This window comes from Ammospiza nelsoni, chromosome 6, assembly GCF_027579445.1.
Source record: "Ammospiza nelsoni isolate bAmmNel1 chromosome 6, bAmmNel1.pri, whole genome shotgun sequence".
Lineage (NCBI taxonomy): Eukaryota > Metazoa > Chordata > Aves > Passeriformes > Passerellidae > Ammospiza > Ammospiza nelsoni.
The window spans coordinates 64065334-64081236 of record NC_080638.1 but is presented as its reverse complement, the minus strand read 5'-3'; the positions used below and the strand labels follow the sequence as shown (position 1 = coordinate 64081236).

At 46.5% G+C, this 15903-nt stretch overlaps 1 protein-coding gene across 1 annotated transcript in view; it reads right to left on the bottom strand.

The window, feature by feature from the left end:
- Positions 1–15903, bottom strand: part of MDGA2 (MAM domain containing glycosylphosphatidylinositol anchor 2) — a 209694-nt gene that overhangs the window by 35198 nt on the left and 158593 nt on the right. Inside the window, exon 9 of the mRNA XM_059474248.1 lies at positions 10632–10901. Coding sequence (XP_059330231.1) covers positions 10632–10901 — 270 coding nt within the window. The remainder of the gene's footprint in view (positions 1–10631; positions 10902–15903) is intronic.

The following is a 15903-nucleotide window of genomic DNA, read 5'->3' as shown; positions in this document are numbered from 1 at the left end:
AGGTGTGTTATAGGCCTCAGAGAGCTTATTAAACCCAGCTCAAGAGGTTGCTGTATCACCATGGCAGGGAGAAAATGATGCATCTGACTCCATCTTATCAGAAGGCTAATTAATTACTTGATTATACTATATTATTCTATACTATATTACACCATATTACATTACATCTAAACTGAATCTGCCAAGCGCTCAGCTCTGCTCACACTGCCCAAAATCTCATGTGTGTCACCCTCAGTCCTGACTCACACACACACACACACACCTGGCCTTGACAGGCCAAGGAACACAAACCCCATCACTGTGGGTGAACAATCTCCACATTGCATTCTGCTGTGGCACAAACACAGGCACAGCAAATGATAAGAATTGTGTTTTCTTTCTCTGAGGTTCAGAGAAAGTGAATCTCAGAAATATTCTTGGGCAGAATTGTGCCTTGCTTTTCTCTGTGAAGAGAAATGTGGCTACATAAACAAGGGGGACTGGAGGGAGAAAAACAAGCAGGGTGGGACTGCAGGGGCTAAAGCTGGAATGGGACAATGAACTGCAAGGTGCAAATGGAGCAGAACTGATCCCAGGGACAGAGCCCGTGCCCGGCCGTGCATTTTGGGGCCATTTTGGTTGATCTTGGGTGCAGCCCTGGCTGGGCTCTGGTGCTGCCCAAGGCGGATCCATGGAGGAGATGCTTTGAATAAATCCCTGCTCTAGGGCAGCCTTGATAAGGCATCACTGAAAATCACAGAATGGCCAGGCAGCCAGGGAATAACTCAGCCAGCCAAGAATTCACCTATCCATCAGGAAAAGGAGGGAAAACACATAGAAATTATCAGGAAATAACTTCAGTGGGGCATTTCCAGATCCAAGGGTTCCAGCTGGAGCCGCCCCTCATTCCCAGGATCCAAGGGCTGAGATCCAACTGCAGCCATCCCTTCATTCCCAGGACCCAAAGGTTGAGATTCAGCTGCAACCACACCTCGTTCCCAAAATCCAGTGGTTGAGATCCAAACCCTCATTCCCAGGATCCAGGGGTTGAGATTCAACTGGATCCAGCCACTCATTCCCAGGATCCAAGGGTTGAGATCCAACTCCTCATTTCCAGGATCCAAGGGTTGAGATCCAACTCCTCATGCCCAGGATCCAAGGCCTTGAGAGCTTTCTATTTCCATTCATACTTCTGCAGGGATTTGACAGTGGGAATAATTGGGAAAGGGCTGGAAAAACCTGGGAAGACATGGCCTTCCTGTCACATGGAATATGGGAGGGATATGAGCTCATTACTCACTTCCCTTAACTTTGATTTCAGGAGTTTGTGACAAAACAAACACTGAACTTCGGGATTTTGTCCTCAAAACTATCCCTGAAAGTGGAAATAGAGAGGGATGAGAGGCATTTCAAATTCCAAATGGGACAATTTCCATCAGCAGAAAACCCGTGAGAAGAGGAGGAAAAAATGCCTTAAAAGCCCCCCAAATGCAAAGGAACAAAGGCAAAATCCTGGGAATAAACAGCAACACGGCACCTATTGATCCAGCTTTTCTCTCCAACCACGCTTTTCTTTCCCAAGCATAAAAAGCCCTTTTAGCCAAGATATTTTTCCCAATTGCCTGGGGAAGGAGGACCTGGAATTAGCCCGGAGTGGAGGAGCAAACAACAATATTCCAAGGAGAGGGAGCAAACAAAACCACTGCTGGCAAAAAGGAACTGCGGTGGGAATGAAAAGGGAGCAGCGGTGGAGACGATTTGTTTTCCTTGTTCCTGAGAAGTGGGAATAATGGGAAAAGCTCATGCTGGATGCAAATTATCCTCTTCCCACTCCCACTGCTGTTGGATATAATGGGATCTCTGGGGGAGACTGAGAGGAGCCATAATGAGCCACTTGTCACAGGAGGGGCACTTGAACAACACCGGCACCTTTGGGGCAATAATGAGGCTCCTGAAGAGCTGCATTATCCCAAATCCCTGTGAAAACAACCCCGGGAATGGAGAGGCTGGAAATTCAACAGCACAACACCAAGAGCTTCCCTTGTAAGCTTCGGGAAGCAGGGATGTGGTTTGGAGTGCAGGGAAAGCAGAGGTGGCTTCTGTAAGTGTGGTGGGAGTTATGTGGAACATGGAAATGTCCCTTGTCCCCAAATCCCTTGGCTCTGGGTCTTGGGAGAGTGTAGGAGTGCCAGGGGGTAGGACAGTCAGGAAGGATGGAGATCAGAGATCTCTGCAGCCAGGTCGTGGAACTTGTGGTTTATTGCAGAGGGCCTGGGTGCAGGGCCCTGCTGGGATTTGGGGTTTATTGCACAGGGCCTGGGTGCAGGGCCCTGCTGGGAGCTGCCAAACACAGCTCAGAGCAGGTCTGAGAGAAGAGAGGGGCAGAGAGGGTGAGAGAGTAAAAGAGAGGATAAGAGGGCGGGGTTCCTCTTACAATACCATAAATCTTCTTCTGTGCTGAATATTCTGATTCTCACTAACCAATCCAGTACAAGATACAAATCCTACAGCATTTCCATACAGCCTATAAGAATCATTACATTACCACACTGTGTTACATTTCAAACCCTAAAAACTCCTCTTTGGGCCCTTCTGCCAAGCTGTAGGGTCTGCTCTGACCCTTGGGCCTGTCTGCAAGCAGAGGGTGTTGTTCCATCACAAGGGGATCACCTTCAGCTGGCCACACCATTGTTTTCCAGGTGTTCAGTGACTGAGGGATCTCAGAGCTTGCTTTCATTTCAATCTCTCTTATAGTTTCCATATTCTCAAAACCTTTTGCCAGGCAATCATATTGATAAGGCATTCCTGGTTCAGCTTCCCTAAAAGGAGAGGAGGGACCTGGAGCTCCTGGATATGATCCAGGGGAGGGATGTGAGGATGTTGGTTTGTTGGTTTTCTCTGAGGCTTCCCAGAGCTTTGAATGGAAGCAGGAGTTGGGTTGTGTCACGCAGAAAGTTCAGCTCATGTTTGGGAGCCTGGAGGCTGGCACGATGTGGATTTTGGGGTGGGAAGATCATTTTTAGCTGGGATGACAGGAATGGGGGAGGTTTCTGGGATCTCAGCTCTCAATGGGCCTCACACCTCACAGCCCAGGTGGGTCAGAGTTTGTGGAGTTTCATCCCTGGGGATCCTGTGTCCAGCTCTGGGATCAGCAGGACAGGAGGGACCTGGAGCTCCTGGATCTGGTCCAGGGGAGGGATGTGAGGATGAGGAAGGGCTGGAGCATCTCCATGCCCAGGAAAGGCTGAGGGAGCTGGGGCTGCTCAGCCTGGAGAGGAGCCCCAGCTGAGAGGGGCCTCAGTCCTGGGTGTTCAATTCTGTCCTTGTCTGTCCCCGTGCCCCCCAGTCTGTCCCTGGCTGTCTCTGTGTGTCCCTGAGTGTCCCTGGGTACAGGGCCTTGGGCACTGCCTGAGATCCAGGGGCAGCCACAGCTGCTCTGGCAATTCCATCTCAGCCTCTCCCCACCCTCCCAGCCAGGAATTCCTTCCTAATAACCAACCTAAATCTCCCCTTTTCCAGCCTAAAGCCATTCCCTGGCTCCTGTCCCTCCATCCCTTGTCCCCAGTCCCTCTGCAGCTCTCCTGGAGCCCTTCAGGCCCTGCCAGGGGCTCTGAGCTCTCCCTGGAGCCTTCTCCTCTCCAGAGGAACATTCTCAGTCATGAGCATTTGTTGTGCAGCATTCAATCCCTCCAGGCAGTGCATCCAAACATCCAAACATTTTCCACCAGCCCTGTACCAGTGTAAGGTCAAAAATGGGATGAAATCTCTGTGGCACTGAATTAGAGAAACCAAGCAAAGGGAAAAAGTCACTTCAGCTGCTCCATTCCAAGCTCCACTGGGATCTAAAAACTGGAGAATTGTCCTGAACACAAGTGGATTGAGGCATTCCCCTTGTCCTGGCACTCCAGGCCTTTATCCAAAGTCCCTGTCTCTCTGTCCCTGGGTTTGAAGTTGTTCCAAGCAAGGAAACATCATCCTCCCCCCCCCCCCAAAAAAAAAATTCCCATTTATTTACCAAATGGACTGAAATATCGTAACCCAGAACTTCCAAGATCATTTATTATCATCCCTTGGGATGGAAATCCAGGAGGCAGAGTGGTTTCTCTCCCAATTCTCCAGATTCTAGCAGATCTTGGTGCTGGAGTTTGAATTCACTCTGATAAAAGGAACCCTCTCTCGGTGACCATTTCCCACCCTGCCTTCAATCCCAGAGCTGTTTTCCACATTTCAAGAGGATTTCATTGTTGGCTCTGCAGCTTCCTCAACTTTTCAACTTTCCCTGAAGTGCTCCTATCCCTTTCATCCTCAGATCTCAGACAATAAATCTGGCTCAGCTGTTTCTGACACCCGAATTTCTCAGCTGTCAATTTGTAGCCCATAAAATCTGTATTTAACACATTCTGCACCCTTGGATTCCACATTCCTTGGTTTTGAAGACTGGGGGATTTTGAGTTTTTAAAATAAAAGGAAAGAGCTTCAGCTGGTCCTTTTTAGAGACAACAATCACCCAGAATTCCTCATCCTGTGCTCCATTGGGATCACTCAGCCATTGATCCCTGAGGAAATTAATCCCTTAAAGGAATTGTTGTGGACGGGGCACTGCAAATTCCAGCTGGGATGAGAGCAGAGCAGCACAGGGACCTCAGCAATGCCCCAAACCCTGTGTCCCTAAATGTCCCAGATCCCAGAGGGTGAGACTGGTGTTGGCTCCCTGTCCTGCAGAAACAAACAATGGGAATTGTGTGGACATAGAGCATTCAAGCAATCATTTCCTTATCTGTTTCCTCCTTATTTTCCCATCGAGTTCTGCCAGTTCCTTGGAGTTTTGGGAATTGCAGCAGCTCTGTCCCACGTTTGTGGCACTGCTGGTGACAGGAGCTGGCTGTGAGCTCTGAGCAGAGCAGCTCCCACTCTATCACGCTCAGGGAAAGGAAATAAAATCAGAGATTTATAAATGCTTTCCCTCGTGGCAACCTCAGTTCCAGCCCTTTCCATTTTTGCAGTGCTGGGAGAGCATAAATTCTGAATAAAACCCTGCATTTAACTCTGTGAAATAGTGGGAGACACTGAATTTATGGAAAATGCTGCCCCTTCCATGCTCTGCTTTATTCCAGGATCTCTATTTTATGGAAAGGTTGCAGGAAGAAAGAGAAGATGTTTTGTTCTTTATTTGCAATTGGGAAAGGCAACATCTGTCTCCTCCTGGATCTACTCCTCGTCCCAATCCTGCAGCTGGATCATCCCAGTCACCTCCTGCCTCCCTATAACCATGGAAGCTGAAAATCAGGGCATTATTTGGTTTGGAAGAGACCTTAAAGATGTTTTTTCTTTTGTGGCCTTCCTTTAATCCCCCAGGAATGAGTTCCAGGGCCTTCCCTGTCCTCCAGGAGTTTTTGGCCATTTTTAGGAGAGGCTTTGTTGGAATCCCCAAGGTTTTTAATTAAAATAAAAAAAAAAACCCTTTTCCTGGCAGATGAATGGAAAAGGATTTTTGCTGCTGCTCCAGTTGGAATTTTAAAGCTCACACAAGTGGCAGCCACAGCTTCTCTGGGAATCCTGTACCAGAGGGAATTTGGAAATGATTCCAAGTTATTTCCAATGCTGAGGACCACGGTGCTATGCTGCCAGGGATGGCGGCAGGGGCACAGAGCAAACACTGAGAAATTCCTGAACGAAGCACCTGGAGAGGTGCCTGATCTTGAAAAGGGAATCTCCCAGGGAATTGGGAAAAACGAGACGATCACATCCAAGCATTCATCCTTCAAAAATGTGGAAAAAACTGAGGATGGTTTCCCAAAGAGAGGACAAAACTTTCCCAAATCCTCTAAATCCAAGTTCATGTTGCCTTAAATCCATGGGGAGGGTTTGCCAAGGGGTGGGGTGGATATTCCATCCCTGGAATTGTCCAAGGCCAGCTTGGATGGGGCTTGGAGCAACCAGATTTCATTAAGAATGTCCCTTCCCATGGCCTTTTCCAACCGAAACCATTCCATAATTCCAAGATCTTTTATGGAACAAGTCCATCCTTGGACCTGTTCATCCTTTCCAAGGTCCATCCTTGCTCCATCCATATGAAACAGGATGGGGGCAAACCCAATCCAGGGTTTGCTGTGCTCCATTTTGCCACTTAAAATATCCAAAAATCAGGGAAAACTTGGAAAAAAAAAATAAATATTTCTATGTGTTCTTCTCCTGGAAATGTCCAAAAGATGCTTTTTATTAAAGAAAAAATGAGTTTCCAAAGAGCTCTTTCCAGAGGTGGATTATGGGATCAACAGAAGGGATGATCCAGTGTCCATCTCCTCAAATCCCATTTTTCTGGGATGAGGGAAGGCAGGAGATGTGAGGTACCTGACTGTTCCATGGATTAGTGGTGGAAGATTGGACTGGATCATCTCCAAGGTCTTTTCCAACCTGAATTATTCCTGCCATGGATGGGGATAATCCCTTCTGGAGATGTTGGCAGGGAAGGAATGTTTGGATTGTCAGGTTTCAGCATCACCAGCCCCAAAGAGTTTCCAAGAGCTTCAAGGAAAGGGAAAGCTCTGATCACGAGCTAACAATTAAACCCTCCCCAATTAGCCCTTGATTGGCTTGATGTTGCACTTGGCTGGAAGCACTGACGGGGTGATGTAAGACAGAGTAAATAATTAAAGATGAGCTCGTTAATTAACGCAATATCCCATGGCAAAAATATTCCACAGGCCAGAACAACAGAGAATTAATATTCCAAAGTGTCTTCCCTCGCTGGTGGGATCAGGAGTTGGTTGATAAAAGGAATTAAGTCCATGGAATGACATTAGAGCTTTGTTCAGTCTTACCCAGGGCTGTGATGAATAATTGAAATTTTGAATTTTAATATTAAATCTGCAGCCCTGCCAAGCCAGCCCCATCCACTATGGACAGAGATTCCTTGTGGAAATTCAGGAAGGAATCCCCCACAGATGTGTATCCAGCCCTGATTAAATAATTTCATGGAGAGGGAACAAAATTTTGTCTAAAAAAATTGAAAAATCCCTATTTGGACGCAACTCTGGAGACAAATTCAGCCCCAGCAGAGAAAATTCCAGCTCAAGGGGATCAAACTTCCCAAACTGAGGAGAAATTTTAAACCAGGAGTTGTCAGGTAAAATCAGTTCTAGGTAATCCTAATCCTAAATGGCTTCCTGGGGGCACAGAGAATCATGGAATTGTTCAGGTCGGAAAAGACCTTTAGGACCATCAAGTGTGGCTGTCAATCCTCTCCCCTACAGTCACCACTATCCCCTGGCCTCCAGAGCCTCATCCGTGGGTTTGGGACAATTCCAGGGATTGTGACTCCAATGCTGCCCCTGGCAGTGTCCGACAGCCCTTTCCTGGAGGAATTTCCCCTGATATCCAACTTTAACCTTCCCTGGGGCAGCCTGCGCCCGTTCCCTCTTGTCCTGACACTTGGAATGATGCAGAAAAATAACAATGAGGAAGATGAAATGGAACGAGAAGAAGGAAGAGGAGGAGGAGGAAAAGCAGGAGGAGGAAGAGGAAAAAGAGGAAGATGAGGAAGAAGATAGAAGGAGGAGGAGGAGGAGAAGGATAAGGAGGAGGAGGAGAAAAAGAAGAGGAAGAAGAGGAGGAGAAAAAGAAGAGGAAGAAGGGGAAGGAGAGGAAGAAGGAGAAGGAGAAGGAGAAGGAGAAGGAGAAGGAGAAGGAGAAGGAGAAGGAGAAGGAGAAGGAGAAGGAGAAGGAGAAGGAGAAGGAGAAGGAGAAGGAGAAGGAGAAGGAGAAGGAGAAGGAGAAGGAGAAGGAGAAGGAGAAGGAGAAGGAGAAGGAGAAGGAGAAGGAGAAGGAGAAGGAGAAAGAGGAGGAAGAGGAGGAGGAGGAGGAGGAGGAGAAGAAGGAGGAAGAGAAGAAGAAGAAGAAGAAGAAGAAGAAGAAGAAGAAGAAGAAGAAGAAGAAGAAGAAGAAGAAGAAGAAGAAGAAGAAGAAGAAGAAGAAGAAGAATTCTTCGTCCCTCCTTCGCAAACTGGGAACCTGCAAAACACAGAGACCAGCTCCCCCGCTGCCTTGAGAAGCCACGCTACAGTGACAAAGCTGCTCCCGGGGTGTCCCCAGCTGGTCAGGCCAGGCCAGGCCATGACCCAGCAGGGCTCAGGTGTGTCCTGGAGGAACCTCTGCCACCTCAGCAGCTGCTCCAGGGAGGGAGAAGCTCCCTGTGCTCATCCCCCTCCTTCTCCAGCACCAAATCCTCCCTCAGGGAGCCTCCTCAGCCTCTGCCATTCATGGATCTGTTTGATTTATTTGCTCCCAGCCCTGGCAGGGATTTCCGAAGCCACAGCCTGGAATGGACTTCTTGCTGCACTCTGGATGTGATCTGGCCCTGAATAAAATCTCGAGGTGGTGAAGCTGTGAGGAGCATGAACTCAGCTCTGCTTCCCCACAAACACAATTTGCCTTGTCACTTCTTATTTATTTTGAAGAGACTGGCAGGTTACATCTGCCTCGTGTTGGCCCAGATGCTATAAATTAACCCCTTTTCCATGTGTGATTTATTTGGCTTTCATCTCCTCCAATCTGGCTCAAAATATACAGGAAAAAAAAAAAACAAAAAAAAAACAAAAAGGAGATTCTGCAGGCTCGGGGGTCAGAATAAATCTTTAAAGCCAGGCTGCATGAAATGCTGTACTAAAAAGCTTTCTCTGAGCATACCAATGGTTTTCTGCAGCCCCAGTCCAGCACATTTCTATTTTCCTGCATGAAAAACCAGAAATAAACCAGCTAAAAATGGGTTACAACAACCCATTATTCCCCCCAAAACAAAAGCTCCACACAACTGCCACATTCCTGCCTTGCAGTTATTTATTGGGCTTTTTTTTCCAATTATGCCTAAGAAGTGCCCAATTTCTTGTCTCTATTCACATTCCCAGTGAAATCCAAGCCTCCTTTTTAACCATTTCATCATTTTTTTCAGCGTTTTCAGTTCCCTGGGGCTTTGACTCCATCTGTGCTGCTGAGATTCAGGAGCACAACAGAGCCACTGCTCTGAGAGCAGTGGAAAAGAATTTATTTGCTAAATATACTCAACTTTAACTTTAAAAGGCTAAGAAAAGTCAAAGTGTTACTTCCAGCATCCTTAATCCACCATAAATTACCAGGATGGGATGAACCCTAAATGAGCACAGGCAGAGGTGGGAAATGGAAAACATCATAAAATCATTTTAGGACTCATTTTCAGTTTTGTAGTTTGCTAAAATCACTCCAGTTGCCCCAATCCTGGCAAAATGATTGCCTTGGAATAGGTTTCCACAGTCTGGGATCCAAATCCTGATGAATAGATTGAACCAAATTTACTCATTTGAGGCCAAACAGTTTTTCTGTTTTCCTTCAGAGCTGCCTTTGGGATTAAAATCCCAAGATTTGGAGAAGTTGGTGGCTGTGAAAACCCCTCCAGCAGGCTCTGAATGGTGTCAGCCAAAGGTTGGGTCCCATTTGGAAGGAGAAGAACCATCCAGAACTGTGGGATTTGCTGTGTTCCCACCACATTTGTGCTGTGAGAAATTCCTGCCAAGGGGATGCCATTTCCATCACATCCATTTATCTCCTGGCTACTCCCAAACCAGAGATTCCTGTCACCCTGATTTTTTAGGATTTTCTAAGCCTTCTGATGTTTATGTTCTTGTAATGAACTTTCTCACACACTTCATGTAAATTATTTATTGTTTTGCATTCTTTATAGAAGAAGAAAAATTTGATGGACTGTTGGTTTGTCCAGTGTCATTGGAGAGGTGGCTCTGTAGTCCTTCAGTCCACTGTCACTTTTAGAAATCTATAAATGTTGGAGTCAGAAAATAAACTTCCCTTTTTTACCTTGAAAACAGCAGGGTGTGGGCTCATGTTATTTCATGTCCTGTAGTGACAGATTCCAGATTTCTATAGGGACAGATTCTAAACTCAAAATTCCTATAAGTAACAGATTCCAGATTCCTGTGGTGACAGATTCCAAACTCAAAATCTTGGAATCTTCCTTTTGTTGCTTGAGCTCTACCAAGCCTCACCCAGCAAAACCCAAACACTCCATGAACACGGTTTTGAAGAGAACCTTCAGATTCCAAACTCAAAACTCCCATAGTGACAGATTCCAGATTCCTATAGGGACAGATTCCAGAGTCCTACAGTGACAGATTCCAAACTCAAAATTCCTATAAGTGACAGATTCCAGAGTCCTACAGTGACAGATTCCAAACTCAAAATTCCTATAAGTGACAGATTCCAGATTCCTATAGGGACAGATTCCAAACTCAGAATTCCTATAAGTGAAAGATTCCAAACTCAAAACTCCTGTAGTGAGGGATTCCAGATTCCTATAGGGACAGATTCCAGAGTCCTACAGGGACAGATTCCAAACTCAGAATTCCTACAGTGATAGATTCCAGATTCCTATATAGTGACAGATTTGATACTCAAAATCTAGAATCTTCCTTTTGTTGCTTGAGCTCTACCAAGCCTCACCCAACAAAACCCAAACAACCCAAACAATTCAAACACTCCACAAACACAGTTCTGAAGACAAACTCCAACCACCTGGGAAAACACAAACAAACTGCCTAAACCCCCTTCAAAAACCATTAAAAAACCAAACTAAGAAGCGGCTTCATTCCCAGCTCCGCTCCTCCTACCTGTGACGAGGAAGCTGCAGCGGCCGGCGCCCGCCTCGTTGATGATGTTGCAGTTGTAGAGGCCGTAGGAGTCGCGGGAGAGGCTGCTGACGGTGAACTCCGTGGAGTCCTGCAGGTCGAAGTGTCCCGAGCGCAGCAGGCGCCCGCCCAGGCGCCACTCGTAGCTCAGCACCCGCGTGGGGTACGCGCGCAGCACGCGGCAGCTCATGGTGACCGCGCGGCCCTGGCCCTGCCGCAGCTCCAGGAACGCCGGCTCCACCGCCGGGGGGTCTGCGGAGACACAGACCGGGTTAGAGCGGGGCAGCCAGGCCTAGGGACAGGATTAACTGAGGTTTGTGTTTAGGAGCTGTCCTAGAGACAGGATTGATCCAGGGTCTTGTGTGGGACATCTAGGGACAGGATTAACCAAGGTTCTTGAGTGGGGCCTGTCCTAGAGACAGGATTGATCCAGGATCTTGTTCAGGATGTCTCTTAGAGATAGGATTAACCAAGGTTCTTGTGTGGGACCTCTCCTAGAGACAGGTTAACCAAGGTTCTTGTTTAGGACCTGTCCTATAGACAGGATTGATCCAGGTTCTTGCTTAGGATCTCTCCTAGGTCTGTGGAGACCAGGGCAGCAGGGTGTTAGAGGGTTGAGGCCAGACCTAGGGACAGGATTAACTGAGGTTTGTGTGTGGGGCCTGTCCTAGAGACAGGATTGATCCAGGTTCTTGTGTGGGACCTGTCCTAGAGAAAGTATTGATCCATGTTCTTGTTTAGGATCTCTCCTCGGGACTGGATTAACTGAGGTTTGTGTGTGGGACGTGTCCTAGAGACAGAATTGATCCAGGATCTTGTTCAGGATGTCTCTTAGAGATAGGATTAACCAAAGTTCTTGTGTGGGACTTGTCCTAGAGACAGGATTGATCCAGGTTCTTGTTCAGGACCTCTCCTAGGTCTGCGGAGACACAGCCGGGGCAGCAGGGGGTTAGAGAGGGGAAGGCAAGCCTAGGGACAGGATTAACTGAGGTTCGTGTGTGGGATGTGTCCTAGAGACAGGACTAACCCAGGTTAGGAACCATCCTAGGCATCTAAACTAACCCAGGTTCTTGTTTACGACCTGTCATATGAATCTAGACTAATCCAGGTTCTTGTTTGAGACCCATCATAGGAGACAGGACTAACCCAGATTCTTCTTTAGGACCAGTCCTAAAGACAGGACCAACCCAGGTTCTTCTTTAGGGCCCATCCTAGGACTCAAGACTAACTCAGACTCTAATTTAGGACCAGTGCTAGGAGACAGGACTAACCTGGTCCATTCCTGTTGCAGGAGGCAGGGTGGGTTCTTCTTTGCACATCCTAAAAACTAATCATGTTAAAGGTTCTGGTTTAGGACCCATCCCAGGAGAGTCGACCAGCCCTGGTTGGTGTTTAGGGCCTGGCTTAGGAGACAAGACTAAGCCAAGTTGTTGTTAGGAGATCCCTTGGAACAGCACTGAATAGAGCCAATAAACTTGTCTTAACTGGGACAGTGCTTGGAGCAACGTATGGAAGGTGTCCCAGCCCAAAGCAGGGGTGGAATGAGGTGGCCCGGGAGGTCTGTTCCATCCCAAACCAGCCTGGAATTCTGGAACTTTCTCTGGATAAAGTGCACCAGGCAGCAACACCCCGGGCACAGAGCTGGGCTGGTGACTCTGTACTCACAATAATAAATATGGAATAATTTAAAAAAAAATCCGGGGAATAATAAATCTGTGCTCAATGGTGACTTCACATGTGGGCACATTCCTGAGGCTGCCAGAGCTCTGGGAATGTTTGGACATCAGGGATGCACAGGCTGGGATTTTTGGGGTGTCTGTGCAGGGCTGGAAGCTGGGCTCCTTCCGGCTTGGGATATTCCATGATTCCATGAAGTCTCCACCCCAGGGGCTTCACCAAAAATCTGGCTTCCCCAAAAATCATCACCCCTGGATCTCTTTTCTCCATTCTGGTGGAGGTTTTGCTGTCCCAGTTCCCCACACCCAGAACAGCCTGTTCTTCCCTAACTCCAATAAAAGCGGTTTTAAATAATTCACATTCACAGCTTCAAACTCCACCAGAATTTTGATTCTAGCAAAACACCAAATAAATAAAATATAACCAACGTCCAGTGTGTGTGCACAGACCCAACTTCCCGCTGCCATTTGCCTTTGGAAAACTTCACCATGGCGGGAAAATAAGGATAATCTGGCCCAGCAATGGTTTGTGCTCAGCTCTCCAGAGCCAGAAACACACATGGAAAATGTACTCCCAAAGGTATGAAAAACACGGAATTCTGGCTCTCTAAAGAACTCAGCTCATTTTTTAACCCCTGAGAAGGAAGAATTCCTGAAATCCTCCCATTCCATGGCGGCACAGGGAGGTTTTATATCCTTACGAGGTGTTTTACATAAAACATTAAAATGCTCCTGCTTCCCCAAGTTTCCCAAGGCAGCAGCTTTGCAGGGAAGTGTTGGCTTAAAGACAGGAATTTTCCTTGGGAAAGAAAATATTTCAGATCTCCACTGTTTTCTCAGGGAGATCTGTGCAGCTGCCTCTCCCAAATCTCCTGTTTTCCTCTGACCATCCTGTCTTAAATGATTTGTACTTCCCAAAAAACTCATAGATCCTCCTATACAATGGATATCAAAGGAATTATTAATCAGATTTACTAATATTTACTATTTTCCAGGCATTTTTCCGTAAGTTGTCCAAGGGGAAAGTTCTCCATGGAAAAGCTGGAAAAGCTGGAAAACATTGGAAAAGGGCAGTGAAGTCCCCATCCTGGCAGGGATTTAAAGCCCTTGGGGACACAATCAGTGGTAGCCTTGGAAGTTCTGGGAATGGTTGGATTTGATCTCAGAGGGCTTTTCCAGTCCAAAGCATTCCAAGATTCCATGAACTCTCCATATTTTTATGGATCGTGATCACAACAAGGCACCCACTGCTGTTCCTGGTATAATTTTTATAACAAAGCCAATTTTATCTGAAATAAATATTTTATTTTTAATTGGAAATTCTCTATTTTTTTCCCATTCCAGCCAGGATAATTCCATATCCATCACCTCTCCAGCCCTTCCTGCCACACCAAAATACACCTTAAAATCCTGGGAAAATTCTCCCTAAACTTTGAGAAAAGCACAGAAGAATCTCTAAAATAACAACAAAAAGATGCTCAAGTAGCATCAGCTGAAGGGTCTCCTGATGCTGAATCCCTGAGGATGAGCACAGGAATTTTGGGACTGGAGTATCACAGAATCTCTGTGTTTGAAGTGTTAAAAAACCTTTATTGGATGATTTTTCCATCATTTTCTGCCCTTGCTCATAAATCCTTGGAACGTTTGAACATCCAAAACTCATCTCTGGTTTGGAATAAAATTCCCTCCTTTGTTTTCCTTGCTGCTTCCACTGAATGCTCCAAATCTAGGGAAAGATTTCAGGGAATGATTTTAACCGTCCTGATCCAATGTCCTGACCCTAAATCCCCGAGGATGAGCACAGAAATTCTGGAACAGGAGTATCACGAAAGTTCCATGTTTGAGGTGTTAACAAGCCTTTAATGGACAATTTTTCCATCATTTTATGCCCTTGCTCATAAATCCTTGGAATGTTTGAACATCCAAAACTCATCTCTGGTTTGGAATAACGTTACCTCCTTTGTTTTTCTTGCTGCTTCCATGGAACGCTCCAAACCCAGGGAATGATTTCCCCTCCTGTGCCTCCTCAGTTCAACAACTTTAACGGGAATTTGTATCCAGGCCCTTCTCTCTTCTCCCCCTGCTTTATTTACTTATCAAGCTACTTTAGCCTTATAAACAGCTTTTAAATGAAACTTTCCCCTGCCTTTAAGGTCAAAAAAGTCTTTAAACCCCACAATTCCCATTTATCCGGGGGCTGATGATCCCCAGTGACAGGAAGAGAAAATTAACTCGGGCTGCTCATTCCTGAATCCCACTTTTGCAGGTAATAACTTTAATGGGAAAGGGAAGGGCTGATAAAAGCCCCTGCCAGAGTTAACACCTAATTTTCCCATCATTTTTTTCCCATTGTTTTTATAGGATTGTGGCTTCCCAGATGCGCAGGAGAAAAACTGGAGTTGTTTGTGACTCCTCTGTGTTGAACTCATTTGCATCAGCTCTTCCCCAAGGCTTTGGCAATTTGATTTAATTTACTTTTTCCCTCCTTATTCCTTTCATAATTCCACTATTAGTTTTGGAAAAATCTCCAGCAAAGCTGCCAAGGGCGCACGATTCATTCTCTCCCACAATTATCTTTGGGAAGCAAACGGGGCTGGAGTTAAATCAGGCTCTCTATTAACGTTTAATGAAGTTTTTTAGCCTAAGTACATTCATGTTTTAAGGATTAGGAAACAGAAAAAGGAAAGTTCTGGAGCTATCCTGGGAAATGACAGCGAGATGCTTGTTTGGTTTGAATCACACAGCTGCTCCTCGCGGTGAGGGTCAAATCCTGGTTCTTATAGCGGGATTTGTTAAGGAGAAAATTCATGGAATTTATTTCCACCCTGATGCCCCAAGCAGAGGCTTCACCCGCTGGTTTGGCCTCTCCAATTTGCATTTTAAGCTAAACAAATACCGAGTTTTTCACTCCCAGCTCCAGCAAGGGAATAATAAATAAATAACAATAAAAAGTGGCGCCTCTGCTCTCTTTCCATTGGATTTGTGGCCACTGCTGGATTCACACAACAGGAATGTTATCCAGCACTTCTCAATCCATCTATTCCCAGACTCTCCACTGCAGCCACATTTCCAGGTTTTTAGCTCCTGAGGTGGGTCCGGAGGTGCCTGAATGGAGACATGGAGAAGCCCAGACAAGATGGGATTTAAGAGCTTTGGAAGCTCCAGTGCGCAGGGATTGTGATCCCTGTGAAATTACAACAACAATTTTCCAGCCAAAGCTTGGAATAGGGGCATCACACCTTGGATAATGGATTTATTCCAGTGAAATGAAACCACCATGGCCGGAGATAGAAAAAAGCCATTTGAACATTTAGGAGTAAACTAAAGCAAGTGTGCAAATCCATCCTGGAATTGTGCATTCCAAACCCTGGCCTGCACACATATATCCATGGTAAAGCGATGAAAATCCCTGTTTTATTAAATCCAGGAATGTTGTGGGATGGAAAGGACCTTAAATCCCATCCCATTCCATGGCAGGGACACCTCCCACTGTCCCAGGGTGCCCCAGTGCCCAGCCTGGCCTTGGGCACTGCCAGGGATCCAGGGGCAGCCACAGCTGCTCTGGCAATCCCAGCCCA